General features: G+C 42.7%; 1 protein-coding gene across 1 annotated transcript; it reads left to right on the top strand.

Annotated features, from left to right (window-relative positions):
- The first annotated feature begins 487 nt into the window (after positions 1-487).
- Positions 488-12207, top strand: LOC121915808 (metal transporter CNNM4-like). The gene is made up of 7 exons (XM_042440342.1): positions 488-1754; positions 3164-3298; positions 3931-4059; positions 6336-6505; positions 7885-7984; positions 10231-10397; positions 11877-12207. Exons 1-7 carry the CDS (start codon positions 488-490, stop codon positions 12000-12002), a joined length of 2094 nt encoding a protein of 697 aa, XP_042296276.1. The 3' UTR covers positions 12003-12207.
- Positions 12208-16693: the final 4486 nt, after the last annotated feature.

Genomic DNA, 16693 nt, shown 5'->3' with positions numbered 1-16693 from the left:
TATAGATCCCAGAATTTTGTAGCCTTGGTCCAGAGCAGTTAAAGTGGTGTCAAACTGCATTAATTCTGCAGTGTAGATGCAGCCACAGACAAGTGATCATGTGTGGGGGAAGGTGGACTTTGGCCATGGATCATGGATCTCCTTCAAGAGGACTTGAGAGATGAAGCCGCATAAGGCACCAGGAAAGAATGCGGCATGCAAATGAGGTGGGTGTGTCTATGCTGGAGGTGGGTTTATGATATGCGCTATTCTATTCTAGCTCAGAGTCCGGATCGTCTGGTGAAGCGATGGAAGAACTACGGTACAGAAACTGAATAAATAGACTACTCAGTGACACAGCCACAATGAAGAGTTTGGATGGGTGCCTGAGAAGATGGCCAGATTCACATGGATGTTGCTGAGGATCCTCTTGCTTCTGTTCACCTTCTTGCTGCCATCTAATGCTGGGAATGGAGTTCCAAGCCATAATGACACAGTAATTATAGGCATGAGGTTGGAGCACACCTCCAAACCAGGGATTGACGCCTTGAAAGAAGGCATCATCCAAGTCATAGAGGGAAGTAACATCAGACTTCGAGTCTACGGCCTGGGTATCCATAAATTCACTTGGCAGATTATATATTTTGCTGAAATGGCTCCGGTGGCTACAGGTTCTCATGGTCTTAATGACAATGCCTGCCTCGAAAAGAGCAGTGACTTGCTGGTGCAGCCAAAGAGCGATGATGTCCGGGAAACTTCTGCCGTACTGTCTGTAGTAGTCCAGGTTCTGCGCAAGCACATCCACTCCAAGTACTATGTGATGTGCCTCAAGAAAGATCACGGGCAACTAAAGCAGCGGCCTGGGGAACACAATTTGTTCATCCAAGTGGTGGAGGAAAACAAGCTGGAACTCCCAATCTGGCTTCTCATCATCTTAACTATTATTCTCTTGGGACTTTCAGCTATGTTCAGTGGCCTCACCTTGGGCCTGATGTCTCTGGATCTCATGGAGCTGCGTATTGTGCAGAATTGTGGCTCGCCCATGGAGAGAAAATATGCCACCCGTATTGAGCCCATCCGTCGGAAGGGCAACTACCTGCTGTGTTCTTTGCTGCTAGGTAACGTTTTAGTCAATGTATCTCTTACCATACTGTTTGACAGTCTCCTCCGTACAGATATTATAGCTATTGCACTCTCGACCATTGGTATTGTCATCTTTGGGGAGATACTTCCCCAAGCTCTCTGCTCTCGCCATGGTCTGGCCATTGGTGCTAAAACTGTCTTCATTACCAAGTGTGTCATGTTGCTGACTTTCCCACTTGCTTACCCCATCAGTAAAATCCTGGACTGTGTGCTAGGCAAAGAAATGGGCACCATATACAACCGAGATAAACTGAGGGAAATGTTGAGGCTGACACAGCCCTACCTTGACCTGTTGAACGAAGAGTTGAATATCATCCAAGGAGCCCTCGAAATGACCACTAAGACAGTAGAATGTGTTATGACCCCATTGCAAGACTGTTTTTTGGTCAGCAGTGATGCCATCTTAGACTTTGACACCATAACAGAGATCATGGAAAGTGGCTATACTCGCATTCCCATCTATGGGAGAGATCGGTCTGATATTGTTGACATGCTCTACGTTAAGGATCTAGCCTTTGTGGACCCCGATGACTGTACCCCACTCAAGACAATCACTAAGTTTTACAACCACCCAATACATTTTGTCTCCCACAACACCACACTGGCTGCTGTGCTTGAAGAGTTCAAAAAAGGTAACAAGGTGCTGGATCTAGTGTCAGGGTCTGTCACTATTCACATGCTAGCACTTGAGAAGAACCAGTTATCAAAGCAGGCACATTTCTGATCTTTAGAACAGGAGAAAAGAAAAAAAAGATTGATGCTTGTAGAGAGTAAGTGATGGTCCAAGATGGATGTTACACTTTCAAAAGAGGTAGAGATGGCTCAGAGTGTGAAAAAGTTACTCTCCGGAATCCTATGCAATGACTGCGTACTACATAGCACCATAACAACACTGCATAGCGAATTCTGGCATGACCTCCCCAAACCTCACTTACTGATAACTATTCACTGGGTACAACTGGGATCTGTTCCACAGTCAATGGAGAAGCTGTTTCCAAGCATTCTTATCCGCTCCCATGAGGAATCTCTAGTGTGACAGTCATTAAAAGGACCCCTTTGTAAATTTCCTCCATGCCGGAGATTACTTGCAGAAGGAGGGGTGGGAATTTCAGGTAGCTCTTCTCTGATCTTTAGGAACAGACCCCTGTCGATCACAGTGGCTGCTTACCAGTAAGTGAGGTTTAGGGAACCTTCATGGTAGGGACTGTGTGGGGATCCACAAATATGTAGCTGTTGCAAATGTGTAACTGTAAGTTACCCATTTGCAATTGCCCAGCAGGATTCCAGCCACTATTTTGGACTACTAGGATCGCCCACACAGCGTGGCTACTGCCTGCATTGCTTGTTATGGGAATTAGAGTCAAAACCATAATTATGCCAAGCTTTGTCCTTGATAACCATTGTGGTGGTTGTCAACGCTTATTACATTTTTGTTAAATTTTTGTTAAATTGTTGATGTCCGTTCCTCCGACTTTCACACTTCCTTCCTCCAAGTCTAGTCCTGCTTTAAACACACAAGTTAAACAGAAAGGGTGATAAAATTCAGCCTTGCCTGACCCCCTTGCCAATTGGAAGCCATTTCGTTTCTCCGTATTCAGCATAAACGTATCTTTAGAATTAGGTAGCTGAATTAAACCAGACATAGTGTTAAAGAGATAACAAATCCTTTATTACTTATTTGGTCAAGTAATTATATTACTCTTGGATTTTGCAAGACTACATTGTCCTTTTTGCTAGTCCTTCAAGGCTGGGGAATTATAAGGTTTAAGTGACAAAAGGAAAACCACTTACTCTGAAGTAGTTCCAGGGATGAATTGGGTTAAAAGTATTTTGAGGTTAGCAGTCTCAGGGTTGGAACTGGGTGACTTTTGGGGGCTCCTCTGTGGTCAGTTAAGGAAAATCTTTAAAGAATAATAATAATAATTTAAAAGGAGTTAGAGATTTATATTTAAAAAAAAGAAAGAAAGAAAATAATTTTTATGGGGTTGGTTGGGAGATGAGACCCTGGCCGCAGGTAATATAACTAAAGTCTATCCCACAGGTAAATCTCACCTGGCCATTGTCCAAAAGGCCACAGATGTGGAGGACGAACATGAAGTGATGGGTGTGGTGACGCTAGAGGATGTCATCGAAGAGATCATCAAGTCAGAAATCCTGGATGAATCAGACATCTATGGTTAGGTTTATCCCGCATATTTTTCCTCCTCCCTAGAAAATAGTAGTGAGAGAGAGAGAGAGGGAGAGAGAAGAGAGGAGGAAGGGAGAGAGAGAGAAGGAGGAAGACAGTGTTGTAGTGGGACAAGGGCTTGCAGGATTGAAGAACTGAGATGTTAAGATTGGCAGGGAGAGTGATTTTACTTGCAAACTTCTCTGTAACTGGAATTATTTTGATCTAAAGCCTGTTGTTAGTCCTGACTACACTAGAACCACTGACTCAATGGGATTTATCTATGCATTGACTCAGTATGCAAAGGGATCTTGTGGTACCTTTGAGACTAACTGAGCAAAAGATGTTGTAGCATAAGCTTTCGTAGACTAGGATCCAAAACACACTGCAGAAATAATCCAGTTTGAGACTTCCCAGGATTCCCTAGCGCTGAGACAAGGCAGATAAAGTGGACTCAAACTGGATTAATTTTGCAGCATGTTTTTGGACCTTGGCCTACTTCTTCAGATGCATCTGAGATTCTGTTCTACTTCCTCCCATTATTGTTTATGCACTACACAATGCCTGCACAAGCAGTTATTTCTAGCATGGCATTGGCAACTATTACAGAATGACCTTTTCTTTGCCTTCCTCCTTTGTAGCTGAGAATCACAGCAAAAGGAGAACAACCAGTGCAAGGAGGTGGGACTTCTCTGCCTTCAAGGACAATGAAAATGAAGTAAAGATCTCCCCTCAGCTCCTCTTGGCTGCACACCGCTTTCTCTCCACAGGTATGAGCCCTCTGGTGATAAAGGATTACCTGGCATGAGCAAGACTACCATTGTACCAGATGACTTCTTGCAGGGCAGCTACTGTCAGCTGGTGGCACCATGAGTGGTTACATAGATGAAGCCAAAAATTATGCCTGGATCAGAGCTGGGGGATTTTGGGAGCTGTAGTTCAAAAAAGTAATTTTTTCATGGTCTGGTTTGAGTGGCACAGCAAGATAGTTCTGGAACTTAGATAGGGACAGGGGAAAGATTTGGACTCTTCTTCATCAAGCTTTGGCAAAAGGTTTCCCAATAGAAGGAGCTCACCTGCATTTCCTTCTGACTGACTCTTTGGCCCAAATTCTGTTAGTGTCTTATGCATCTAACAGGTCCCCTGTGGAAGCAGTTGGACATTTTTGTCCAAGGCAAAGGGTCCATATATTCATCTCAAGGTTGCAGAAGCAGAGTTGCACCTGTGGTGCATGCATATGGGTCACATTGCACATGGGGTTGTTCATTCACTTGCAAATGTGCTGTCTTGAGACTTGAGCATACCAGGCTTGAAAAGTTGAATTAGTACAGGATAGTAGCATCTGTGGCTGTTCCTTATCACATGACACTGTGTCTGTCCAGTAGCTGGCCTATAATCCATTGTCCTAAACACAGTCTGGGCAACCAACCAACGGCTGAATGCTGCGCAGCTGATAACTAGCAGCTAAATGAACAAAGCCAGTCACAAAATAGCTTACAATTTAGCAGTTTCTTTACTTTAGTAAATACACCCCTTAAGTCCCAAACAGAGTTCAGCAATGTTCAAGTCAGATAAATGGCATCCGGAGTCAACAAGCACAGTCCAGGTCAGATACATGGCATCCAGATTAAAAAAAACCACAGTCTAGGTCAAGCGTAGAGTTCAGGAACATGATGGGGATCCAAGTAGGTCAGATAATCTCTGTCAACTTCTGGAAGGCAGAGTTGGGAATTTATAAATCAGAAGTTCAATGTAGCTGCTACTCAATTAATTGCTGCCTCCTATAAATCCTCTGAGACCTCCACAAGCTCTCTCTTTGTTATCTCCGCTCAGCGAAAGTAGGTATGAGTAAGTTGTATTCTGTATCTGAACGGGCAGGACTCTCTGCCAATGCTGGTACTGCATTCTGGTCTGAGACATGTGGCTCTGGAACCCCCTCCTGCTATCCCACTGGTCCACTGCTTCAGTCTTTGAGTCAGAATCCATTTCCGTGTCCTGGAAGTAGGACATGACATCCATCTGCTGCCAGAATGTTCCTTTTCATTGGTAGGTAAAACCCGTCAATGCCTCACAATCTCACAGCTTCTCTACTATTGAGACAGTGTGCTAAGTTCCTTCCAAGCCAGTTCCAATATGCAGCGATGTGCTGCAAGTGGGAATGATTATGCTCCTCTTTCCTCTTCCTACCTCGCCCCGCCCTGCTATTTCCAAATGGGCTGTTTTTTCATTTTTCGTAGGTTTTTCAGGCTATGTGGCTATGTTCTGAAAGTGAGACTACCATGCCACCAGTCTCTGAAGATGCCAGCCACAGATACAGGCGAAACGTCAGGAATAAATTCTTTCAGAACATGGCCATATAGCCCCAAAAACCCACAAAATACTATGGATGCTGGCCATGAAAGCCTTCAACTTCACATGGTTTTTTAATTCATTTCTTTTTTCTGTTTCTTTTCTTTTACCTAATAGATTGGCATGATGGTGCAATTGCACTAAAAATAAATGAAAATAAACACCAATCGAAAGACATGCTGGGAAGGGGTTAGGGCAGTGATGGCGAACCTATGGCACACGTGCCAGAGGTGGCACTCAGAGCCCTCTCTGTGGGCACATGTGCCATCGCCCCAGCATAGAGTTTGCCACAGTTTGTTACTAGAAAGCCAGAGGGACATGGCACTTTGCAATAAATAAGTGGCTTTTGGGTTGCAGTTTGGGCACTCGGCCTCTAAAAGGTTCACCATCACTGGGTTAGGGGAGGGTGCCAGGGCTGTGGACGCTGGCGTGAGGAAGGCAGAGGCTGGGATAGAAGCAGCATTATCATACTTTTGAAGAATTGTGCAATAATGATTGTCCCCAACCTGGTAAATTTGCATGCACTAGACTAACAGGATTATGGTGCCTTATGAGCCTGGTGTGATATAGTCTTTGGTTCAATTCATTGGTGCAACACAATGAGTACATAACTCTGGCTGTGGAGTTTTATGCTAAGGCAGTCCCTTGGTGTATAATTTTGGACCCTCGACTCCTGTGTCGTCTTGTCATTATGCAGAGGTACCACCGTTTTACCCAAAAGCCCTCCCTGAGAAGTATCTGCTGCGTCTCCTTAAACACCCCGATGTCATCTGTGAGCTGAAATTTGACGAAGAGGACAAATATGCTCTCCACCATTACTTATACCAAAGAAATAAGCCAGCCGATTACTTCATCATCATCTTGCAGGTATTGTATTGGTTCTCTTTATCCCTTGCCTTCTGCCAATCAGCAAACAAAATGCCAATTACACATCTCTTCCCTGTGTCTAAGGATGGAGAAGAGCGTTTAAATGTGAGAAAATTTTGCATTCGTCTCCAGTTATTCCTTGAAATTCACACCTTTAAATATGTTTTTGAATTCAAGCAACCCTGAAAAAATACATATGTAGGTTGTGAAGTCATTACACACACACACACAAGGCTCCTTTCCAAGCAAGCATTCTCTGAAGATGCCAGTCACAGATGCTGGCGAAACGTCAGGAATAAACTCTTCTAGAACATGGCCACATAGCCCGAAAAACCTACAAAAAACATATGTAGGTTGTTTTTTTTTGTGGGTTTTTCAGGCTATGTGGCCATGTTCTAGAAGAGTTTATTCCTGACTTTTCGCCAGCATCTGTGGCTGCCATCTTCAGAGAAATGTGTATGTTATCTGTAAGTTATCTCCCAATCTGACACTCTGATCATTACCCCACACTGGCCCTCACCTGAATCTGGATCAGAAATAGGAACAATAATTGTCCACAGTAAATTTCCTATCCATGCGGCAAGAGTCAACCAGTTTGATCCATCTGTTACTGAAGCAGCGCTTAAGATCCTAACATGATTGGACTGAACTGATCTTCTGCTTTCTTTCATAGGCGTGCTCAGAGATTTACATCAGGGGTGGGCAAAGTATGGCCCTCCAGATGTTGTTGGACTGCAAGTCCCAGCAGCCCTAGCCAGCATAACCAACAGTGTAGAATGCTGGAAGTTGCAGTCCAACAAAACCTGGAGGGCTGCACTTTGCCTACTGTTGGTCTACATATAAACATAGTAGAAATCACTAAAGACAAACATCTAACAGATTACAAATACAGGTTGAGTCTCCTTTATCCAAAATGATGGGAAACGGAAGTATTTTGGACTTCAGATTTTTTAATATTTTATTTTGGAATACCTGGATTTCCATATACGTACATAAGGAAATATCTTGGAGATGGGACTCAAACTTAAACACAAACTTCATTTATGTTTGAAATGCCCTGCATACAGATAGCCTGAAGGTAATTTTATACAATGTTTTCAATACTTTTGTGCACGAAACAAAGTTTGTGTACACTGAACCATTGGAAAGCAAAGCGTCACTGTCTCAGCCACCCATGTGGACAATTTTGGATTTTGGAATAGTTCAGAATTCCGGGTAAGGAAGATGAAACCTGTATCTAAAGTATCAAACTGCTAGTGAATAAATAATGATTGATTAATACTTTATTGATGCATTTAATGATAAGATTATCTATAATTTATTGAATTATCTAAAATGAATGCATTTTAATGCATTTACACATTGCAACTCTGTTACAGGGGAAAGTGGAGATAGTAGCATGCAAGGAAAATATGAAGTTTGAAAATGGACCGTTCTCCTATTACGGAGTCATGGCCTTGGATTCCTCTGTCCCCGGAGGTAATCTGCAACCCTTTTCCCTTCACACCCATGTGAGAACCAACTCCATAGCGAAGAAAGCATGTGGCCCTGTTGTCATTGTAGATAGAGGCAGAAAATGTGCTTTCCTTGTTCAGGTAAAGTTAGGGAAATACTGAGAGTGATCCCAAGGTCAGGAATACTAAAAGAGGTCATGATGGATGGGAGCTTCTTTAAAGAGAAATATTAAAGGCACAATTTCAGACACTTCTAATGAGGAGGAAAAACAGGAGATGTCTAAAGAATCCAGGATGGATGTCTAAAGAACTTTCAAAAGGGATCTGTGTAAGAAAGGGGGAAAGGAACCTCAGGGGACCCCATGATAAAGTCGCTTTAGGGTCGCCATAAGTTGGAAGGCACACAACAACAACAAGAGGTTTTAGACCTGGACAGGAGACCCATATATGTGACCCATGAGCCTATATGGCCCACACTTGGTAAAGAAAATTATTCCTATGGAACAACAATGGCAATTATTTCACAATGTTTAGGTTTTAATTAATTTGAATGATCTCTTAGACCCGCTTCCAATTGATCTTCTTTCTTATATCTCCTACAAGTCAATGGAACAATTTAAACTGATGGTTAGGCAAAGTGACAACCTTTCATATAGTCTACATGGAAACTGAAAGGGAACTAAAGAAATACACTATTATTTTTTGTGGGTTTTTCAGACTAAGTGGCCAGAATTCTCTGAAGATCCCAGCCACAGATGTTGGCAAAACATCAGAAACAAACTCTTCTAGAACATGGCCACATAGCCAGAAAAACCGACAAAAAACTATGGATGCCAGCCATGAAAGCTTTCAACTTCACAATTACACTGTTGTTAAATGGCTGGTTATTACCAAGAGAATGTAGATAAAACCAAGGAGAGGAAAAGCAGATCTGGTAGCGATTGCACTCAAAAGCAATAGAAAGGAGAGGGGACCCCCATTCTAAAGAGAAATGTGCAAGTTACTGATACAGTACTTTATTCCTGTGACTCTTTTTGAAGCTCATCAGCGCATTGTCACATTAGATGCCATTTTGATGCCATCTAGTGGTTTTAATTGGAGACAGAGCACAAATAATCCAGAATTTCCATAGAATGTTTCCTAGCACTTTATCAGACAAGGGAAAATGGAAGTGTAATCCAATGGCAATCCGAACGCAATCATGGGGTTTAACGTTATTGTGTGATAGACTACCACACGCAAATTTGGGCAATGGCATACTATTTTCGGGCAATGGGAAGCCAGTTCGAACGCAATGCGCATTCACGTAAATTCGCTGAACTAGCGAATTCACTTGAATGCGTTCTGGCCCCACTTTCTTTTCATTCGAAATTAAGAGAAATTCCTCCCGTGTGATAAAATTCCTTGTAACTGAAGATGGATTGAGCCAAAAATTTAGGATGCATCTACACTGTAGAAATAATGCAGTTTGAACCACTTTAACTGCCATAGATCCATCCTTGTAAAGCTACAAATCCTAGGATTCCCTAGGATGGAATACAGCACTTAAAGTGGCACTTAATCGGTAATTGTAAGATAAAAATCGCACACTGAAGCAGTCTCAGAACCCCTCTCGTCTCCTGTTTGTATTTATGCCTTTCCATATTCCCCCTTTCCCTCTTTCTCTTTATGAAAAGCCACCTTGGAAATGGGGAAAAGTTGACTTTTTAATGGAGAAATGCTGGGAAGAGAAAGGAGTTAAGCATTGCTCACTAGGCTTTCTTCCATTTCCAATTGCGTTGCCTTGGCCTTTATCTGAACGCTAGAAAGGAAGCATTAGAAGAAGACGGATGAGGAATATGTGACCTCCCAAATGTTGTTGGGTCTTCAACTCCCATCCATCCTAGCCTGCATCACCAATGGTGAGGGATGATGGGAGTCAAATTTGGAGAGCCACAGGTTCACCATCACCAGGTTCAAGATTGTTGTGGTGAATTACATTTCAGTAGGTTACAATTAAAAATGATTTTTAGCACGATAGTACAGGCTGATGTGTGGAACAGAAGAAGGTTCTGAGAATCAACAACTCTTTCCACCAAAGGTGGAGGGTATAGTTTGGGAACATGTGGCTCTCCAGATATTGTTGGCATCTGAAGAAGTATGAAATGTTACATAGTGTAGAAGATACCCAAAGTAAAGGAAGATGGAGCAAAGGTGGATGGGCAGCGGGAAGAAAGAAAGAAGGGATGAGGTTTCTGTTCCCAACTTATTGTCTCTTATGCCCAATTGTAGATGCTGGCCCTGTGGGACGCCTAGGCACTGTAAGTCGTATCAACCAGGACCCTGCGTTGACTACCTTCAGCACTACTGGCAGTTCCGTCCAAATTTTCCCAAGCAGCGGCCTGCAGTATATGGCAGACTTCACTGTCCGTGCCATCACTGACCTCCTGTACATCAGGGTGAGACTTATACGGGTTTGATTCTGAGAGAAGCGGAAGACAATCATGCCTCAGTAGATGAATGATCGTGTATTAACCTGGTTGCTTAGACAGAGGGGAGAACAGTCAATATCTACTGGGGGAAGATAGCTAGACTCATTATGCAAAGGGATCTTGTAGCATCTTTGAGACTAACCGTGTGAAAGAAGACATTCAGAGGTAGCCACAATGGCCATATAGCATATCCAATAACTTTAAATATCCAACAAACAGTGACACCTTTATTGGACCAAGCCAAATGTACAGTATACATGTTGCAAGCTTTCGAAGCTCCACTGGCTTCTTTGTCAGGCAAGGTGTTAAAAACCATATGGGGGGGGATGATGATGTTAGTGATAGGCCTGCATTTTTCTGTTTTTGTTCTCAGTTCAGATGGTATGGAGGGTTATTTCTTGCAGGCTGGTACCTCCTCCTTCTGGCCATGTAATTACTGGGAGATTCTCAAAATCCCACAAAATTTAACATCCATGTGCAACACAAAAGGAGACTTCCTTTGCAATCCTGTATGTCTCCATCCTTTGTGAGGCCACAGGACCCTTTGCTACCTAAAGTTTTACTGATGCAAAAGCATGAAGACTTCTTGAAAAATTCAGTGTCCTCTGCCTAAGAAAGGGGCCTGTGGCTTCACAAAAGATGGAGACCTACTGGATTGCAAACTTCGGGCCCAAACAGACAGGCCAAAATAAAGTTGCTTTGGGTCACTTTGGAGGTAGGCTGTTTAAATGATGCATGTGTCCTAAGAATCCGGAAGCTGTGCCAAAGCCACGCTCCAGTTCTAAACTGTCATTTAAACAGCATACCTCCAAAGTGACCTGAAGCAGCTTTATTTTGGCCTGTCTGTTTGAGCTCAAAGTTTACAATCCAGTGTGGAGTGAGCAGATTCAGTGCAGTGAGAGGATCCTGGAGAATAAATTACCCCTTGCTCCACTTAGACAGTTTGAGAGTGAAAATAAATTCCACACCCACATTGTTACTCTCTGTCAACTTGAAATGTACACGAATGTGCCTTGGAGCAATGATTCTCAGCCTTTGGCCTTCCAGATGCTTTGGATGTCAGCTCCCAGAAACACTGACCATTGGCCACTCTGGTGGGAGCTTCTGGAAATTGAAACCTTCAAATCTGAAGGACCAAAGGATGAGAAGAACTGGTACAAGTTGAGTCAGTCAGTCATTATTGCTGAGTTGAGTCCAAGTCAAGTCATTGAAATGACTTGTGTCTGGCTTGAGTTTGAATCAGTTGACTCAAGCCTATGTCACTGATTCTTCCTCGTATTACCTAGGTTGCCCATATGTGTAAAATTCCCAAAGAATTTGCAGTGTGTTCACATGATGCTGGTGATTAGAGCGAAAAAAAGATGGTGATTTTTAAAAAAAGGAAAAGAAAAAAACCCTCTCACAGTGGTCATATATTTCTGAACATCTTCTTTCTTGCTAACACAGATCACACGGAATCAGTACCAGAACTGTGTGAAAGCCTCATTGTTGGAGAGCAACATTGCAGCTATTGATATTCAACATGCAGAAACCAGCTCTGTTCATAAGAAACCTGCCCCAAAATCATCTTAGACCTTGCCTAGTTTACCTCAAGATGAAGAATGGTATTCTGTGTCAAAATGAGGATGGTGGCATGGATCGGATATCATGTGGACCTGATACCAAAGAAAAAAATCCCTGCTAGTTCTGTCAGTGTGAGCCTTCCAGTTCCAGTTGTGTCCCCTTCCTCCCTTTCTGCATTGTGCTGTTCCAATGAAATTATGTGGCTTCCTCTGTATAGAATAAGATTTGTACTTTTGAACTGTATAATACAATACACATTTACCTTACTTCTTTCAGTCCTTTGCATTTGTGGCCCTGCATGAGATATTAATGTTTCTGTTCAAGAAAGAGAACTGCAAGCAAGGATCCTGGCAGATCTGAAGTCCAAACATTTTTTTAATATCAGGGATCATGCCAAATTTGGTTTTTTTTTAATCTAGGAAAATATGATGATAATGTAGAGTTGTTCCAAAATTGTGGGATAATGTACCAGAATGGATACATAGTCCCAAAGACGTATTGTTTTAACTAGGGTTCGAATTCTTGGGCAAGTCGAAATCTTTCAGCCTCAGAGAAAAGCAAGGGCAAACCCATGCTGAACAAATCTTGCTAAGAAAACCACATGATACGTTCACCTCAGGATTGCCATAAATCGGAAACAACTTGAACGCACACAACCACCACCAAACATTTAGTCAATAGTAAATATTTCTGTATGTTTAAATCTATACACATAAATTAGCACGTAATGTTTTGGTGCAGATCTCTGTTCTCTCATGCGCTCTTTTTGGTGATGCATTTCCTCTTTTCAAAAGTGTGGCAGCCTACAAGAGGGCAAGTCTTGGTTTTGGAAAGAAGGACCTTAAAAAGTGGGGTAGGGAGAAAGAAAGAAGGCTATATGATGCATCAAATATGATGCCATCCAGGGTTGCTGACTCAGGACGTTCTATGGGATGGTGCTTCTAGGAAGCAAAATGGTTTTGCCAGTCCTGCCTTTCCTTGCTGAATCGGCAGTGACTCTGCTCTTTGCAAAAGCTGTTTCATCATGACAGTTACAGCTGATGATGCTGACCTTCCCATTGCAATAGGTGGGAATCTAGCTTCATCCACCTTTAGTTTCTGAATCAGAGAAGATGGCTCAGTTCAGTATTGACTTATCCAGAATCCTGGACTTGATTCAAACACCTTACCGAAACCCTGGGGGGAAAGGGGATTAGGAAAGCAGGGTGAGTAGGAATGTGTTGCACTGATATTACAGTCAGCCCTCTATATCCATGGATTCTTTATCCAAGGATTCAACCATCCATGGCTTGAGCAATATATTGTTAACTGCCCTCGAGTCAATCTTGACGCATGGCGACCCAATGGATGAGATATCTCCAAGACCCCTATCTACCACTGCTCTACTTAATTCCTGCAAGCCCATACCCGTGTTCTCTTTAATAGAGTCCATCCAACTAGCATGCGGCCTTCCTCTCTTTCTGCTTCCCTTCTCCTTTCCTAGCATTATTGTTTTTTTTCACAATTATTCATGCCTTCTCATGATGTGCCCAAATAATGACAGACTCAATTTTGTCATCTTGGCTTCCAAGAGAGATTTCTGGCTTGATCTGCTCTAGGACCCATTTGTTTGTCCACTGGATCCTCAACACTCATCTCCAGCACTACATCTCAAATGCATTGATTTTCTTCCTGTCTTGTTTCTCATATATTATGTATATAAACTATAATCTATCTATCTATAGATATCTATATCTACCTGTCTCTACTTATGCCCATCCTAGATAATTATTTCAACTGTACAAATACTTGATTTAATCTTGCAAGGCAGTTTGTATGCTTTGAAGCCATTGTTTCCAAATCCAATGACACAGGTCTTGGGAAGGTAAAATAGGACAACTTAGGCAGCATCTTTCATCATCATCACAGGGTTAACTTTGGCCCAAGGGCTTCCTGTCAGTGATTTCTTCTGTCCAAAGCTTTGCCTTGATGTGTCAAGAGATTATGCTGAGATCAACCATTTTTCCCAAAGGCATATTCCAGGATCGTGACCTGTGGTGAAGAACTTGCAACTCCAGAAGAGAACAGACACATAAACAACCACATTTTTAAAAAAGTACCTTCGTGTCAGTCTTGAGAAATAAGGCCATATTCTTGAACGCATCTGGGGTGAGGGGGAAAGTTTACATGGGCCTGTTACAGACTGCCAAAATAAAGCTGCTTCGGGTCTCTTTGGAGGTATGCTATTTAAATGATGCATGGGTCCTAAGACTCCGGAGGTCGCACCAAAGCATTCCTTAGCACTGTAGTGTAGCTTTGGTGCAGCTTCCGGATTCTTAGGGTTCATGCATCATTTAAATAGCATACCTCCAAAGAGACCCGAAACAGCTTTATTTTGGCAGTCTGTAACAGGCCATAATTTGTTTAACCCAGATGCGGCCTAGGTCTTGCTTTGAAGGGTTGCCAGCTTCCCAAGGGTCAGTGGGTAGTTCCATCAGATAAGACTACAACACAATTCTCGGCTTGAAGAGGTGTGTCTTTTAAAGCTGTGTTGGACTGACCTGTTTTTATCAAAGTAGGTGGCTATAGCTGAAAGCAGAGATGGAAGATTACTGGTCCTTTGCATGATGCTGGACTATAATTCCTGATGGGATTTGCAATCCAACAACATATGGAGGACCCCAGACATGAGTAAGATATCACATGGATCAATGTTTACTTGCTACAGTAAGACTATAGAATAAGTCAACCTGCTCAGATTTAGTCATTTGACAGATCCTATGAATTCCTAATCTTGGTTTTGTAAGGTCAGATTAAAATACTGCAACAGAAACCCAGTGATAGCTGGTGGAGTCACTCTTGGGGTACAGATTTTGTTGTTATGTGCCTTCAAGTCCTTCCCGACTTATGGCAACCCAAAGGTGAACCTATCATGGAGTTTTCTGAGGCTGAGAGTGTGTGACTTGCCCAAGATCACCCAGTGAATTTCCATGGCTGAGCGGGAAATCGATCCTTGGTCTCCAGAGTCCTAGTCCTATGCTGAAACCACTACGCCACGCAGGTAAGCCTACTCTGTAGAAATAACACAGTTGGGCACCTCTTTAACTGCCACGGCTCCATCCTACAGAACTGTGGTTTTTTTGAAGCATCCTCACTCTCTGGCAGAGGCGGCTGTAGACCTTGTAAAATTACAATCCCCAGGATTCCATAGGGCAGCTCTACAGCACTTATAGTAATGTCAAACTACATTATTTCTACAGTGCAGATAAAGCCATACACAAGCAATCGTGTGTTCGGGTAATGAACTCGGATGGGATCATGGATCTCCTTTTGGAGGACTTTAGGAGATATCCAACGTGTCGACAGTATTTTGGGGATAGATTCAACAACTTGGTGGTCCATAGAAGGCTTCCCACCGCACTGACATGGAAGCCACCAGCTGATAGGGTAGAAGCCTCTAGCACCCAGATGACTGGAGCCCTGAGATCATTACAAAAAGCAAAAACAACTGAATTCTGATCCACTTGCGTGTACCAGAGTCAGACCTTGCTTACTATGATACTGACCTAAACAATTTCTTATCAGGAAGACAACATCAGAGTGTGCAGGTGTGTCTTGAAAATCTGGGTCAAAGTGGCTTGTTATTATTAAAATACATTTACAACTGATCTAAGGCAGAGGCTTGTGTTTACCAGTAGTTCTGGACTTGCATTTCACATCCAACTGGTTTGGTCTCATTTAGGCTACCATCAAAAGCAAGGGTGGGCAATTTGTGGCCTGCCAGATGTTGTTGGACTGAAATTCCCATAAGCGCTTAAAATTGGCTAGGTTGGCTAGGTGTGATGAGACATCTGAGGTAGAGACTCTTAATAATACTGGAACATTATTATTGTTTGTTTGATGGGTCAGGGCATTGGTCCACATACCTCAACATGTATCTCCAGATGTTTTGGGCTACTACTCCCGTCAGCCCCAGGCAACATAGTCAATGTTGAGGAAAGCTAGGAACGGTAGTCCAATAATATCTGGTGGGTACAATGTTGAGGGAGTGATAAACTGACTAGTAGTGGTTCTCCACTGTTTAGGACAGAAGTCTTTCCAAGCCCTGCATGGAGATACCAAGGATTGGACCTGGAACATTTGCATGCAAAGTATCTATTTTTCACCACTTATCTCAATCAATAGGGTCCTCTTTGAGCCAATGATGGATGATGACTCCATCATCCATGGTCTCCATCACGGATATTGGGAATGGCCATGTTGGTTGGTAACAAATGGAAATTTGGTCCAACACATTTGGAACAAAATTTGTTAGAGAAAGCTGGGTTGTGCGATAATCTGTCTTGCCAAAATGAAACCCACTTCAGAGCTCTCTTTTCTGATGCCACTACCAGCATAGCCCACACGGGGGCATCTTTGTCTTCTCTAAGGCAAAGAATTATACTCTGTCAATGGGTGGTGATCCAGATACCCATTCTGTCACACACATTGCAGAATTAAAACAGTTTGACATCACTTTAATGGCCATGACTTTATCTGTGAAATCCTGGGATTTGTATTTTGGTCTTTCAGAGAGCTCTGGTGCCTCACCAAACTACATATCCCAAGATTTCACAGATAGAGTCATGGCAGTTAAAGTGGTGTCAAATTGTTTTAATTCTGCAGTGTGGCTACACCTTCAGAGACCTTAAAATAAAAATATTAGCCTACCATAAAGCAAT

Source organism: Sceloporus undulatus, chromosome 9, assembly GCF_019175285.1.
Source record: "Sceloporus undulatus isolate JIND9_A2432 ecotype Alabama chromosome 9, SceUnd_v1.1, whole genome shotgun sequence".
Classification (NCBI taxonomy): domain Eukaryota; kingdom Metazoa; phylum Chordata; class Lepidosauria; order Squamata; family Phrynosomatidae; genus Sceloporus; species Sceloporus undulatus.
Note: the sequence above shows the minus strand (reverse complement) of the source record. Positions and strands in the feature narration are given on the sequence as shown.

Excerpts from the sequence above, each read along its gene's own strand:
- LOC121915808 (XM_042440342.1), top strand. The coding sequence starts at position 488 with ATGAGGTTGGAGCACACCTCCAAACCAGGGATTGACGCCTTGAAAGAA. Across the intron at positions 1,755-3,163 it reads GCTTGAAGAGTTCAAAAAAG|GTAAATCTCACCTGGCCATT; the intron begins GTAACAAGGTGC and ends TCTATCCCACAG. Across the intron at positions 6,506-7,884 it reads ACTTCATCATCATCTTGCAG|GGGAAAGTGGAGATAGTAGC; the intron begins GTATTGTATTGG and ends ACTCTGTTACAG.